Source organism: Pelecanus crispus, chromosome 8 (genome assembly GCF_030463565.1).
Source record: "Pelecanus crispus isolate bPelCri1 chromosome 8, bPelCri1.pri, whole genome shotgun sequence".
NCBI lineage: Eukaryota > Metazoa > Chordata > Aves > Pelecaniformes > Pelecanidae > Pelecanus > Pelecanus crispus.
Window position 1 is genome coordinate 19,491,230 of NC_134650.1, and position 15,519 is coordinate 19,506,748.

The window sequence follows — 15,519 nt, forward strand, 5'->3', positions numbered from 1 at the left end:
AGATGGCAAAAATGAGCAGAAATAATTTCTTTTAAGTCCTTTTGGTCCGGGGAGCGGAGAAGGGGGGAGGCAGGAGGGGGACGCCGTTGTATCTTGTATTTTACCATTATGATTGAGTTATTAGGATCATGGTTTAGAGGTGAATCGTCAGGTATGCTGAAGCTGCACTAGATTGCCAAATAGGGCTGTTTTGTAGCAGGCTTGCTTATACTAATTGAGTTTCTCTAGCAAATCAGGCTACTTGGAAAAAGGCCAAAGGCTTTTCATAATTGTATTGACAAGAAAATGAATATGATAAATGGTGTTCATTCAGCTGAGACAAGATTTATAGTTTTCCTCTGGCAAGGGATGAAAAGAAAATACTTATAATAATAGCAGAATTTGTTTTAAAGTTGTATTAGGTAATCTCTCAAAAGACTTCATTAAAATATTTCCAAATATTTTAAGCAGCTTCAGGTGTTAAGTATAGCATCTTCCCAAAGTATCCGGTAATGAAAGATGAAGAAAAACATCACACAAACAAACAAAACAAAATATAAAACCCCAAACACTGGATATGAAAGTAATTTATTCTTCCTGAAATATTGATATGTCAAGCTGTCAATGACTATTCCAGTACCACAGCTTTGGAAAGTTTGTTTGCCTTTTGTATTCAGAACATGTGGTCTCTCTAATTTGTAGGTCAGTCCTGAACATGCAGGTGTGGCCTGAAAAAACCTGTATACCAATTTGAGTAGAATCAAAACCTGTTTTTCTTAACAGTGATGATTTTCCTTATGTATTTCATTCTGCTATTTATTTCAAGACTGCCTGGATAAGATGTTGAATGTTTAATCGGTTTTCTTCCATACTAATATCAGACCTAGTCTAAGGTCCTTGGTCTCACAGTCAGATACGTCCATGTAGATTCAATTGTGAGTTCAGGGTAATATCCACTTTTTTGTTACTTTCATATAGTGTTTCTCACAGTTAGGTGGTAACCCATAGGCGGTTTTTCCTGTGTTCCTCCCAGTTGATTCTCAGTATTTAATGACTTCTGTTGTCTGTAAAAGAAAAAGGTTGCAATAAGAAAATGGGTTGCAAGAATTAAATTATTAGGTTGACTCAGAGTTGCAGTCAGCTAGATAGCACACGATGTATATGCGTGAGCACATGAAATTGTCTGCCTATATAAAAATATCTGTATCTGTGTATAGATGCATAGACACTAACATTATAGAAAAGTGATCTGCCATTGAGATGTTTTATCTAGTGGTCATTTAAAAGTTCCAGTTGACCTAGATATTCGGATGTCTGATCGTATGCTGCTTCAGATGTGGATCACTGTGTTACATATTTATCCAAATTCGTATCGTATTTCTTAACAAAATAAACCATGTGCAGCAATAAGATGGTTTGTTCAAAATGATACTTTTTTGTAGAACTAAATTTTTAAGTTTGTATGTTTTTAGGACTCAAGATTAGGTACAAACTTGAAAGAGACCAACAAACAGCTGTAGGGGATTGAATTTTCCTAATCACGAGAGAAGAGGAGAACACATTTTCTTGTGAAACAAGGCTACCTGATTGGTAATCAGTTTGTAATAGCTGTTATTGCCGGTTGCATTGATTCAAACGCTCAGTATCATTTTTTTGCAGTTTGAATTCCTTTGAGCTTGAACTGACTGGTCAGGTTAAGTTCATTAATTAGTCAGATTCCTTGAAGCTTGTGGTTAAAAACACTTACAAATAATATTCTGTTTAAAACCAATTTATTCCACTTTATTGAAGTTATTAAAAAACAAAAAAAAATTGACGAAGCCTTTCTGTTGACCCTGGCTTTTATAACATTTGACTATAGTGTCTCCCATCTTTCCTTGTCAATGAATGTGGATTCAGTGTTTAAGTTTTTTAATTAAGATAGCTAATCATATGGGATATACTGCTGACTTAGATTTTGGTTGTAGGGTTTGGATGTCAAGTTACTGCCTTTGCCATGAAATCTGAAAAGGCAATTGCTTTCTACCCTGCAAAATTCCACAATGGCGCTTTGCAGCATTGCACCATCTCCCTTCTGTGTACATGAGGCTACTAGGAAGGCCAAGGAAGAGGCATGGCTTAGGAGAATTAATTGCACAGTTCAGTTCTGTACCTTACATGTCATCTGCTGCATTTTGAGTATATTGAGCATCCTCTGCTGAGAGTGAGCTGGATTGGAAGTCTACCTCAGAAAAAATGGAACTGGCATTAGTGAATTTTTAAAGGTATGAGATTGCATGGATCATCTACGCCCTTTGAGGATATTGTAGGCAAGTAGGATTTGAATTTAAATCCCAGTTTATTACTGGATAACTCTCCATGGTATGTTAAAGTCTAGTTTGTCTGATTTAAAATGTAAAGAACCCCATGAAGGAGAGAGAAATAAGGTCTAGAGTATATTTCATGTCAGCCTCTTCTGCTATATATAGTTTATGCCTGCAGTGCCTCAAGCAGCTGGCAGCAGAAATGCACCAGTCTTTAGATGCCTCAGACAGACAGCAGTAGCCAGAATGCCTTCCATCTGTCTACACAGCGCTGTCATTCATCAGTAATGCTATGTCTGACGGCTTTAGCCTCCACCAGAAGAGCTATAGCGAACTGAGACATGACTGTCTACATATCCTAGAAGCATGTAAACCTTTATGTTTCAGACTTTTATTCCACAATCCCATGTTGAGTGCTTGGCCCGTATTCTACTTTGTAAGATTCACAGTAGTTACCTTTATTGTCTGAATAGGCAATAGCATTTTCATAAGAATAGTCACTATTTCTCATGTTGTTAAATAAAGCAGAATCATATGACATGAAACAAAGTTAAAAATGAAAAATAAGTTTATTATTAAACAAAACCATTAACTAGGTTAGCTAGATCATATTTTAATAGCAAATTGTATAGTTAAAATCTTTTGGTTCAATATGAAAAACCTGTTTAATTCTTTGCTACCTCATTTCCATTTACCAGTCTGCATTCTTATCCAAATAAACTCTTTTTTTCAGCATGTTGGGAAAACTAGGGGTCAGCTTTGTATCAAATTGCTGCATTAAATATTTTGATACAGTCAGTAACTCATAAGATTTTTTTGAAGTTACATTGCAGAGTCTGCTAAACTTATGTTTGTCTGTATTGCATTCTTTTAAATCCTGCTTTAAAAGAACGAATATCTCTTGGGTGCTGATGAGCAAACATATCTCCTGAAAGAGAAATCTAACTTTGCTGGTCTCCCACACACAGTTTGGCTGAATTATCTTCTTTAATGCTCTGGAAAAAACTTCATAGAATCAAGTTGTTCCCAACCATGTATATATGAGGTGGCACTGAAATTTGGTGCCCAGGATTTGCTAATATGTAAATTTGTGGTGTTTTTAAGTTAAATTGCCATTTGTGACTTACGCTGTTCATTAAAAATCCAAGCTCGTTTTATATGTGTACTTGTAGGTTAGCTTCACATATACAACCTGCTTTCCTTTTTCTTCATTACGGCTCGGGTATGTTAACTGTTTCCCACTTAACCATTAATGTTTCCAAAGCCTTTAGCCTTCTAAGCGGAGACTTGCTTAAATTTATAGGTTCTGGCAGTCCCTCTGTCAGAATGAGCTGCCAAGGTCTATATCTGGCCCACCCATCTGATGGTGTGGTACAGTTTTAGAGGAAGTTGTTCTGCAATGTGCTATTTTATCAGTATACTCTTTAACTCAGTTTGGTGAAGCTACCCTGCATACATTTCTGTTCTGCAAAGAGCTATTGAACTGTGGTACCGTGAACCTGCATGTACAACCCCTATCTTGAAGCTGATGGCAGAATTCATGCAAAACAGGTAAGAAGCACATGAAAATTAGATAGATGCTGAATGCTGCAATGGTATGCACTCTCTGTTCCATCTTTCTATGCTTTGCTTATCCTCATGATGTCTGACTTTGACTTTAAGACTGCTAGTTTTGTATTTTGGAACAAAATTCGGAAGCAGAACTCAGTTTTCAGTGTCATTGTAATGTTTTACCAAAATGGTAGCTGTTACAAAATCAGCTGGTAAGGATTAATTAGAGGAATATATATGAGAGACTACTGTGATTTTTATATTCAATGTTAGTGGAAGTGTATGCTTTATCCAGGGATAAATACTGACTCAATTAAATATCAGAAAATTGTCTGCTGTTAAGATTTGCTGCAGGCTGAATTTTTGCCTTAAGCCAAGCAGCATACATATGTGCCTGTAAAACCACAACTCCCTTTACAGTTCCTTTTGCAGCTCAACTCGTCCAGCCAAAATAGGAAAGAATGGTATCTAATACAGCAATATTTATAATCGGCATGTAGGCAACTTCTCCCACATCTAAAATCTTCTCTGTGGGCTAACCACATTCTGAGGCCTCAGAATGATTCTGGGAGGTTATTTCAATACTTTGACATTGCAGTAGTTAGAATGCAATTCCTGTTTTACCACAAGTAACAGAATAATTTATTTTGGGAAATTATCATTACACTTGGAAATATTCGGTGTACTGCCCAAAGTAAACAAAGATTTTTAAATTAAAAATTGATAGTTAAAGGCTCTGTGCTGGGTATCTTCATGACCAAATTAATTACATTTATCAGCAAAGAAGTATGTGTTCTCATCATTTCAAATTTTGCCTTGCAAATCAAAGTTACAAGGAAAAAAGTTGAAATATTTGAAATTTGAAAAAAATACTTAGTTTAATCTAGTGACAGGAAATTGGTGCTTTAAAGCTCAGACCTGGCTCCCAGTCAAACGCTGGTGTGTATGATGTACACTTAATCCCTGAATGGCTACACAAACCTTAAGGCACAGTTCCCTGTTGCTTGTTTGTGTTGACTTCATTGCTGTGACTCCCTCTTTGGTTTGTGTAGGCTAATTATGTCTTTTATCCTGGTAGTAGTAAAATAAATTGCTGGGAAAGTTTAACCTATTTTTATTCATGATGCAATGCACAAGCAGTATACTCTGATAGTACTGGAACTTATTTCAAGGAGATTGTTAAAGCATAAACACAGAACTCTAATAACAGTAAACAAAAGCAAAGAGGAACTGGAACAATAAATCTTATGCAAAAGACAGCTCTTCAAGCTACTTTCCATATTCATGTTATTCTTCTACCTATTGCTATTCAGAAAATCTGCCTTGTTCCCTTTAGAAAACATCATCTGGGATGGTGTTTTTTCATGAGTTGTGTACTGCATTAGCTTTTACAGGTTAGAATGCATTATACAATATACTTTGACATGGTTAAAATATGTTACAGAGTATCAGATTGTGCATTATGCCACTCTGATATTGAGACGATGTGCTGGTTTTGGGTTTTTTGCCTCTGCCAGCCATTATCATTTTGTGCATATGGAATATACAAATTGTTTATACAAGGCACATTTTATTCATTTATAAGCACCCAGATTTACTCCAGAGTTTGCAGCAAAGGCCCGTGCAAATAGGGACTCAGACAACAAACAAGTAGACTTGCAGCAAAGAAAGGTACCTACTGCTTTCTCTGTGATAGGGGTGATACAAGGACTCCACTTGTTTGATCAAAAGTGGATGACTACCAAATAGGTCAGCCAGGGGATACTCTGGTTTACATCACTCAGTGATGACTCGCTTTCAGTCCAAATAAACACTAAGGGTAAGTTTTGCTAAAATTACTTAGAAGCTTAAGACCTATATGCAAAGTTAACTTTTAGGCGTGAACTAGGAGTTAGGCTTCTTAATCACAAAGACTAATTGGAAAGATGCCACAGGGACTTTGGCAAGGACTCTGTTGCGTTTTCAGATTGGGAACAAAGTGGTTCTTATTGGCTTTGGTAATACCTGTGCATCAGGATAGACAACATGGTGCAATCTTCTTCAGGTCCGAATGTTCCTAAAAAGCATGTTGTTACAATTTACACTCGGAGAAGTGGCTTGTGATTGCCTCAGATTTTATGTAGCAGAATAACTAGTGGGGATTAGTTTATTTTTAAAAGCTATATAGATGCAGAAGCAGGGTAAAAGCCTAACTGCTTGGATTATGGAACCTTGGTAGCATTCTTCTGAACTGTATATGGGCACAAGATGTTCACCAGTCACTGAAAGCTGTGTACGTATTGTCTGGTCACCTTTTCTGGTTAAAATTGTTTTGTCTTTTGTCATAGGATTGTTTCTTTGGCAACATTTGGAGATAACTAGAGTGCATGTCATTGGACTGAAAGCTAGAATTAGTTTGTCAAATAATTGTACTTTGTAATCAGCAAATTTTTTTTTGTTTTAGGAATGAATCCATTGCAGTTTTCTGCTTCGATGACCATCTGAATATTTTTGCTGTTATTTTTTAGATCGCAACGTTTAAATTTTGATGTATCATCTCCAAATGGAATTCTTCTCTTCAGAGAAGCTAGTAAAATGATTTGTACGTATGGTAGGTATTCATTAATGTTTCCTCTGCAGTGTGATTCTTGGCCTATCTTGTGATATAAAAATCCTGTTAGTTCATATTCCTGAGCACTGATGGATTTGTGGAATAAGTAGCAGGGCTGTAATGTGCTACAACCAGTATCATTCCTTCTTAAAGTGCAGAGCTTAAGTGGCAGACCTTTGGAGTTCGTTTACTTTCATAGATCAGGGTTCATTCATGTAGCGTTGTCGCTTGTATCACTTTTTTAACTTGAATGCCCATCTTCTAGCAACTGTAAATGTATTTCAGTGAAGATACAAATACTCATGAGGTGTTTGATCGAGGCTACTGATTGATAGGTGTGGGTTGATTTTATGTAGTCAAATTATATTCCATCAGTTCCAAAACATAATAGGACCATAACAGCTTTACCCTGGAGCGCTGTTAAAAGTGTTTATAAGTTGCTCCATTTTACTACTCCCACTCATGCATGCAACTGCAACAGGTCTTTGACACCAGCAGTTTATATTACACCACAACTAACTTTCTAGCTTGCAGTTTTGCTCTCTAAATGTTTTGAAAGGAACACTGCCAGGTTTTTATAGAGCAACCTCATTTGTAGTTTGTGTAAACAGAAAGAGCCATAAATGTTCTGTTACTTTTAAAGGAAGAAGACTGACGCATCAAATTTGCTTTCACTGCATTCAAGTTGCTTTTTGGGTCTGGAAACTGTGTGTTACCTGACTGTCTGTATAAAGAAAATTCAAATGTAATTTTGCATTTGATCTGTAGAGCATGGAAACAGTATATGCAGAATGCATAAAGCATTTACTTATGACAGAAAAAAATTACACACAAGTAACTCTACTTGCAAAGTAATTTTTCTGTTTCTTTTTCAAATATACCATGTGATAAGCTAGCATGTTTTTTCAGCTGTGTTCTTAAGTAAATTTGTTAGAACGATTAAGGAAAATAAAAATAAAGTTTTCCATGTATGAAGAGATAAAAGGTAAACTTTTAGATTTTACTACTCAATTTCTGTTAGCCATTGTACTTAATTGCTGTAAGCCTTCTTTTGATGATTTAAAAAAAAAAACAACCAAGTGTGGTCATGATGATGCTTCATCCCTACTTGTCTTATGGTACCTGATCCCATTGAAGTTACATTTTCTTTTTTTTTTTTTTTTTTTTTTTTTTTTTTTTTTTTTTTTTTACTTCAGTCAGCCTTTATCATCCTTTCTGCACCATACTGTATTGTTTGGCATCCATTCATGTCAGTTGTTAGCATCAAGATTCTAAACCTGGCTGAGTAAACCACACTGGTTTCAGCCAGCTTCATTCCTAATTCATGCCTAAAAAACACTTTGTAAAGTCACCTTTTGCTTTCAGTTGCAACTATTATTTTTGGTATGTGAACTTCATAAAATTCTCAGCCCTAAAGTATTGGTAGCTCTTGCACATAAGGACCAGACAACGTTTTCTGGCTCATGCTAGAATTTAATTACGCAACAGAAGAGGAAATTTCAGGACAGTGCATACCTAAGATTTCAAACTAAGCAGTGGAGCCATAAAGCCTGTTGAAGCCTGTGTCCAAACACCTGTTACCTTCTTTCTTAAATTATGTGAAAGACACTTGGGATTTGTGGCATCCATTTGGAAGTGTGTTAAAAGAAGTGAAATGACCATAAGAGCTTTCTCTCACACTTTTCTTTCATGTCCTTCATAACTGTTTTCCTATGGAAGGATGAGATTTTACTCAACACAGGTTTAAGAGGAGAACTGTTCTTAATGTCCTCTGAAAGAAAAATTTAAAATCGCCTATCAACTAAAAGTGGAGGAAAGACGCAGATGTGGGAGAAAGCCTCCACACAATATATGTATGTGGGTTTTTTTTCATTTTGCTTTTAAAACACATTCATATTACCATCAGTGTCTGAAAGGGTCCCATCAGTGATCTTTCCACTACTCAGGTGTGACATTTAGAGAAATTGTTCAGCTTTTCTTTCCTGTGAGTGATTGCCAGTATTTATTCCAGGAGTGGACTCACTGCAAAGTCAACATGGAAGACCTCCCAGTGCTGTCAGATGAATTGGCCACTTAGAGCAGAGATTTCAAATAATCCAGCTGGCTCTGCACTGGCACAGATGGGCAGCACTGGCCTGACCATCACCGTGGCTCAGCTGTGGGCACTGTAATAAACATCCTAGATTAGTACTATTTCAAACAGCTAGAGCTATTTCTGAAGTGGTCACTGGCTTACAGTCTGGGAAGGTTTTACTGCCTGCTATAAGTATTCAAGATACTACAATTAATCAGCTTTGAATAATTGCTGTTAACACTTTTAGCTTTTATCACCAATTACTAGTTTATGAGATTTTCATTCCAGTGTACAGAAAGATATAACTCTTCTGGAAATGTGTTGTAAGGATTCATTACTTTAGTTATATATGATCTTTTGAACATACGAATTCCTATAAAAATATTGATATTAAGGGATTTTGCATTAATTTCAAGTGCCTTCCTGAAAATATTAATACCTAAATTCTGCTTGTAAGGAAAACTTGAATCCATACTACTCTATGACTTTTTTTTAAGTGTATTTGTCTTTTAAGCATATGTAATCTTGGCAGACGTGGGGAAGAATAAACAAGTAAACCAAGTGATGATCATAAAATTAACTTTGGTGTTCCTGAGCAATGTTTCCAGCCCTACATTCTGAAAAATTGTGTGATTTAGTTAAAAGAATGAATACGTACATGCCTTGTAATCCTTGGGTTCAGTTTTCAAGTCTTCTGCTCTACCATTACTGTAAGTAACTTAAAATTCTGAAAATAGTTGAGACTCTCACATTCAGTATTATTTTATGGCTGAAGCATTAAAGAAAAAAATAGAAGACACACAGTAAATGTCAAGAGATGACAACAGACAGTATACACTCATTGATCTTACCAGGTCACCCAAACCTCTTGCATACGCCTGCAGCTCATAGTGAGCTCCTCAAAGTTGATCAAAAAGACATTTGAAACTCAAGATAGATTTGATTGAAATCTATACTATAATAATTGCCCTTTTAAACTAAGAAACACAAAGTGATGACATGAGACAGAGGGGAAAAAATAGAAGCAAACATCTCTTTCTTTCATCACATTGTCCTTGTGGGAAGATACTTTCTTTCAGTCTCTGTTTCAGTTAATCCATTGACCAAGTGGGTTGCCATAAACTCTGCCCAACCTCCTCTCATCCTTGAGAAGTTCTTCTTTCCATCAGCTGGAGACCTGGCTGTGATTGCTCCTCTTGGCAATCCCTATCTGAACACTAGGCTTCCAACTCTGCTTGTTACCTCTCACCTCTCCTTGCCATGGCCTGGATGGTGAGAGTTTCCTTCTCATAGCTCAGCAGCGCTCCAGGGAAAGACTTGGTCCCACTCCTGCAGACAGTGTAGCCTAGCCTGGTCACTCCACTTTCTTATAAGAATGTAACATACAAACAATAAATGCAAATATGGCTTGATTGTATTATACTTCCATTGGTAAGTGAAATTTAAAATTGTTTTAGAACAGGATTTTTCCTTCTCTCTCACATGTAATGATATACAGAAAATGCTAGTAAAAGTATTATTTTCAGAAATTTCACCTGCACCAAATTAAACACAAAAATTTCCAGTTATGGCTTAGGTCCACTGGGAGTCTTCTTGCTATGTGAACCTATAGGTACATAAAAATGTGATCTGAAATGTCTCCGTCCTGTCAACACTTAGACAAGGAATTAGTAACTGAAGCGAGGTGATATCAGGTGATACTTCTCACCAACATCAGAACACAGTGCACTGGTGATTATTGACAAAATGTTGATGTTTCCTAAGTCTGGACTATACTGATCAAAGCAGTTTTGGGTAACACACAGATAGGTTGCAAATACAGCCTTCTTCAGGTGATGAAAATCATGTAGAATTTATATGGCTTTGTTTTGTGTAAGCCCTGTACTGTTGCTTACATGGGAATAACTTTGAAACATTTGGTAACCTAGTATGTCGTTTTCTTTCCATCTTAAATTTTGCCAGAGTTAGTGATGTCCATTTATGTCTGAATGGTACCTGCATTTACTGTATATATGTTCTGTAAGATCTGTGCTTGGGCTAAAAATAAAAAGGGGAAGAAAAGCATAGAACTGTGTTTCTGGGGTGTGAATGTATGTGAACGCTTGTGAGTGTGGATGCTGAAGTCTCTTTAATTCTAGACTAAAGCATATACTCTCTTCTCCTCTAGACTGGCATGTAGTGATTTCATATGTTTGAGTGAAAAGCAGAAGAAAATCCAAAATGCCTATTTTTAAGATATGCTAAGCATCTTCAGTTGTCACTGAATAAAATTTAAAATATGATTTTTTTTTTTTAATTAGCACCTCAGCGAGTGCTTAATTCTGCTTAATAGATCCAACTTTGCAATTAGGGTAGTACTGCTGTGTCCTGTCCTTCTGCTCATTTATCACTGATACCGATACAGTGCTGAAGACAATTCTAAGATGTCTTTACAAATGCTATGTGTTCAAAAGATGTAAAGCCTGGCGTAGGATGCAAAAAGCACTTAGATAGTCAATTATCCTTGATAGGACTCTGCAGCTGCTTGGCAAGGGGTGTTGTGTCTTGTCCATTATGGCTAGAGCCAGTCTGACTGAATGATAGAGTGATTTAAAATAAACAACTGAGAGGAGAAAATTGAAAGGAGTTGGAATAGTATAGTCTGCCATTCTTCATCCCCAATATATTTCACTTTTAATTCTGTATGTACAGGTTTCCTTACTGTGTATTTTTGATCTCCCAGTTGTATAGGAATAATGTTTCAATGCATCTTGGGACCATCTATTTTTGTTTTGTGGTTTCTTTACATTTTAGTAAACCTCTTGCCTTTCATTATAGGAGACTGACATAAAAATAATATTTTCAATATGCTGTTTTTATTTATCTACATTCTGTCATGATATACTTTGATGTAAGTTTTTAATTTTGCTTCAGCTTTTAGCTGTTGTAGCAGTTACTGCTCAAGGTCAGTGATGAGGTTAGCCACAGTAGCACAAAACAATTTCCTGTTCTCACAGCCCAGGTAGCATTTGGATGTGGATTAAATTTTACCACATTTTCCAGTAGCCAGACACAATTATTTCTAATGAGCTTTAAATTGCTTCTAGAACATGTATTTCAAAACTTAGTGTGGTAATCCATTCAGTGCCAGCAACTTCATAAGATAACAGTTCTTCTTCAAAATTTTGGCTAAAGTGATTCTTGCTGTAGTACAGGTATATTTAATCAGCATCTTAGCTTAAAAATGGAGTGCTCACTGGACTCTGTTGCTGTTGGTCTGCTCTCCTCTCTTTTGTGATAGTGGTTCCAGAATATATTGCTCTTCATTACTGACTCAGATATCATAATAGTTTCTTTTGGCAAATTTATCTTGGTGCTATGCATGCTCGTTGTGCTGATTTGAGAGGCTTTATGCATGTTTTGTTGTTGTGGAAGCTTTAAAAAATTAGGTTTTGAAGCTCACTCTCATCTTTATGATTCATGTTTTCCTTTCATTTTCTATATATGGCCACTTCTTTATACTGCCCTAGCATTCTGAATGCCTGGAAAGCATACATTCAAAACCATCTTTATGGGGCAGTGGTGAATAATAAAAATAGGAAAGGGGAAAAGGCAAAAAACACTTTTTCTCTATAAATGTGATGAATTTTCACAACCTTTGTTTAATCTCACCAAAGTCTTTTTTTATCTTCATCTAATTCAGACATGTTAAAACATGATTTAGTTGTATTATTATACATAGTGCTTATTGGACTGAAATCTAGAACAAACCCTGCTTAAATGAAACTCAGCCATAAAGTAATCATTTTTGTATTATAGCTTCTACTGTAAAAGCAATTAAGGAGGAGAACTGAAAGGGAAGCTGCCTGTCCTGACATGCTCCCGCATCTAGGAGGGAGTGAGGGAATGAGCTGTGCAAAGAGTTCTGGTGCATATTGCCTGTGGGATTCTGAGGCATGGTGATGTTATCTTTGGTCAGAGCATCCCAGTTTGGTTTTTTGCTGGCTTTGTGTTCCCCCTCTGCATACACACACTTTTTTCTTCCAGCCCCTTTGCTTATGTACAAAGTAGTCTTTTGGTAATGAAATGCTTAAATTGTCAGCCAGATTCAAGCCCTTATTTCCTTTAAAGTTATATTTAATTTATCTTTAAAAATCCCTTTCCTTATTCCTGTCAGAATTTTGTATCACCTCTGAGGCTCAGAGAGTTTATAATTTTTGTAATTAACATTGCTGTCAAATGCAGGGCAAAAAGTTGTATTAAAGGAAATTATTGAGAATTTTGAAAGTCGGTATATTTTAAGATTGTGTGATACAATTTTTCCCACATTAAGAAGAAATTGGTGCAAGTTGGATTTTTTTTTTTTATTTGATTTTTAACTCAGTAGTAACACTGAAGCTTCACTGATTAGTCTCTACAGAGTTTTCATTTTGACAGGAGTTATGAATTTCAAACACAGTTTTTAAATTCAGCATGTCAATGGTCACTTTTATGTTGATTTAATTGCTTTAAATTGTTTCTTTTAACAGTAGGAGTTTATAAAATTGTATTTTGGTCCTCCACCACAGGGATTATAAATGGAAGCATATCCTCAGTAGCTGAGGAGTTGTTCTTGACCTGATTCCAAGTACCTCAGTAAATTAGTTTATGTTCAGTAGTATCCATGGTGTGTAAAAATATTCCCCTGAAGCTCCTGCTAAATGTTACAAGTAGATCATTCTTTTTTTTATCTAGTCAGGCATAGCACTGTACTTCATATTTTTTTCAATAACTAATGCTAAAACACTAGTCTTTGTTCTAGCACTGCATCCCTTGAATCGTAGGCTGATGGCTTGGACCATTGATAACAGGCACCGCGTGGTCTTTCACCTCTGCTGCTAATTTGAAATCAGCTGTTCCCACTCTTAGGCCCTTTTAAAATGAGTCCGTGAACACAGAACAGTTCTCTGTGGACTCTGTCCACTTGCAAAAAGCAGCTTTTAATCTTGCACTAGACCCAAATTCTTCTCAGTGTTTTCATTAGAAGAGATAGGCACCAAATTCCTCTTCTGCCTTGCCTGCCCCGGGTGAGGCAGTGTGAGGGAGTGGCGGTTGTGCTTTCCTATATTGAATGCTTTATGCTGATGAATGGATTTAAAGTTTTAATTATAGGGTGATTTTTTTTTTTTTTTTTGGTGAACTAATAAAAATGATGGATGATCAGCACTGGTGGATACCTCCTAGAATTCATGTTCCCAGGCTAAGGGATTTCTAGGGTTTTTCCAACTACTTTCCTCATCATCCAGTTTTTCCATTGACTTCCAATTAATTTCCATATTAAGTACATAATTGCCTTGTTGACAACTACTAAGCTCTTTCCATCTGTTGTTGCATATTACACCAAGTACTTGAAGGAGCTAGGATTGCACGATGTTGTGCTTGGAGAGCTCAGTTATAAATTCAAGGCTGTTACTTTCTTGGATCCAGAATTTTGCTTATTTTTGAAGCCAGATAGATATTTGTGTTGTTAAAGTAGAGATTTTCTACAGAAAATTTAATGGTAGAGAAGACCAGATAAGGTTAGCTTAACAGCACACTTACCTTTGTCTTGGTTTTGCCCTAAGAATTGTACAGTGTTTACATAGTGGCTTTCAAAAATAGTGTGCAACTTCCCACTTTATCTCACAGACAGAATTTTGTATTTAATTTTTTTTTCATAGATTTTGAAATTTAATGATCTTCTCAGTAACTAGACTAGGTCTTGTCAAAAAGATTAATGCTAATTAAGATGACCTGGCTGGGATATCTTAAATGGGGCACTGTAGGAAGCTAAATGGAGTATTCTTAGTATTCTTTAATTTTATGTAAATGTAATTTCTCAGTAAACTATTACAATAAATTAATATCCAAGTACACTAGAAGTCATACTTCTTTTTCTGTTATGTTTTACTTTTCAAAGAGGATCTTTTGGATACCAGTCATTTTTAGTATAACAGGTTTAATACCATTTGGAATTAATTTTTGTGCAGTAGCAGTCAGTGGAATTGTACTCTCTTCCCCAGTTACACTGTATGCATGACTACAGCATTCAGGGTAGCAGAGGTGCTCATATGACCATTTACAGTATGAAAACAATTCTGTATTTTCATTCATAAGAATTTTTGTTTAAATTAAGAGGGCTTGACTTTGATTGTAAGTGACCATCTTTCCTAGCTAAATATTTGATTCTTCTCCTCCCTTTCATAATTCTAGTGAGGCTATTCCAGCCTCTAACAGACCCCAGTTACTACTTCTAAGTAATCCCTGATCATATTCCCAGTCTTTTTTTGTAAATCTACTTTTCCTTTACAACCTGATGGATAAATTGCCTTGTACTTGCTAGGCATGGTGAACAACAGCAATATTTTAAACAGTAACTTATGCCTTTCCCTCTTTGCATCAAATGATACCAAATGGGTGATACTTTGAAGCGTTGGGTGTATACAAACAAGATTTTCCCCCTCATTTTTCTGATTATATTATGTAAATTCCTCATTGTCAGTAATCAATGGCATTAAGAGAAGGAATTAAAATAAGGCAGGTATATGATTTGCAGGTAGAAATTTGCCTGAGTAGAGAGGAGAGCTGTGTAGAAACAGACCCAGTTTAATATTAGGCCTCAATATGTAGTATACAATACTGTGCAATCTATGAGATCTGTGTCATCTCAGGCATGTTTTTAGGGGCATTTCTTAATTGGCTATTATAAAAGCAAAACTGAGTTGTCATAACTATTTCTCTCAACTGGCAATGTTTGGAATTGTGAATAGTTAATACCCGGTTCGCTCATTGCTCCTTGATCCAAGTTGTCATCATAGCCACGACAACTAGGTTAGACACTGAAAGCAAACGAGCCAAGCATCTGATCTGTAGACTGTTGTGCTTTTATTTGTAGGAATACTTTTAAAAGTGTACAGTTTTGTGTTATTTTCCTCTAGTTAAAATTACCAAGAATGATGAATAGTAAGAGAGTGAAGACCTGGCACTTGGGTTTTGTGCAGGCCAAGCTTCCCAAGGTCAACACC

At 36.1% G+C, this 15,519-nt stretch overlaps 1 protein-coding gene across 1 annotated transcript in view; it reads left to right on the top strand.

Moving 5' to 3' along the window:
• Nucleotides 1-15,519, top strand: part of RANBP17 (RAN binding protein 17) — a 164,354-nt gene that overhangs the window by 114,904 nt on the left and 33,931 nt on the right. The window contains exons 21-22 of the mRNA XM_075715220.1: nt 3,726-3,833; nt 6,341-6,423. Coding sequence (XP_075571335.1) covers nt 3,726-3,833; nt 6,341-6,423 — 191 coding nt within the window. The remainder of the gene's footprint in view (nt 1-3,725; nt 3,834-6,340; nt 6,424-15,519) is intronic.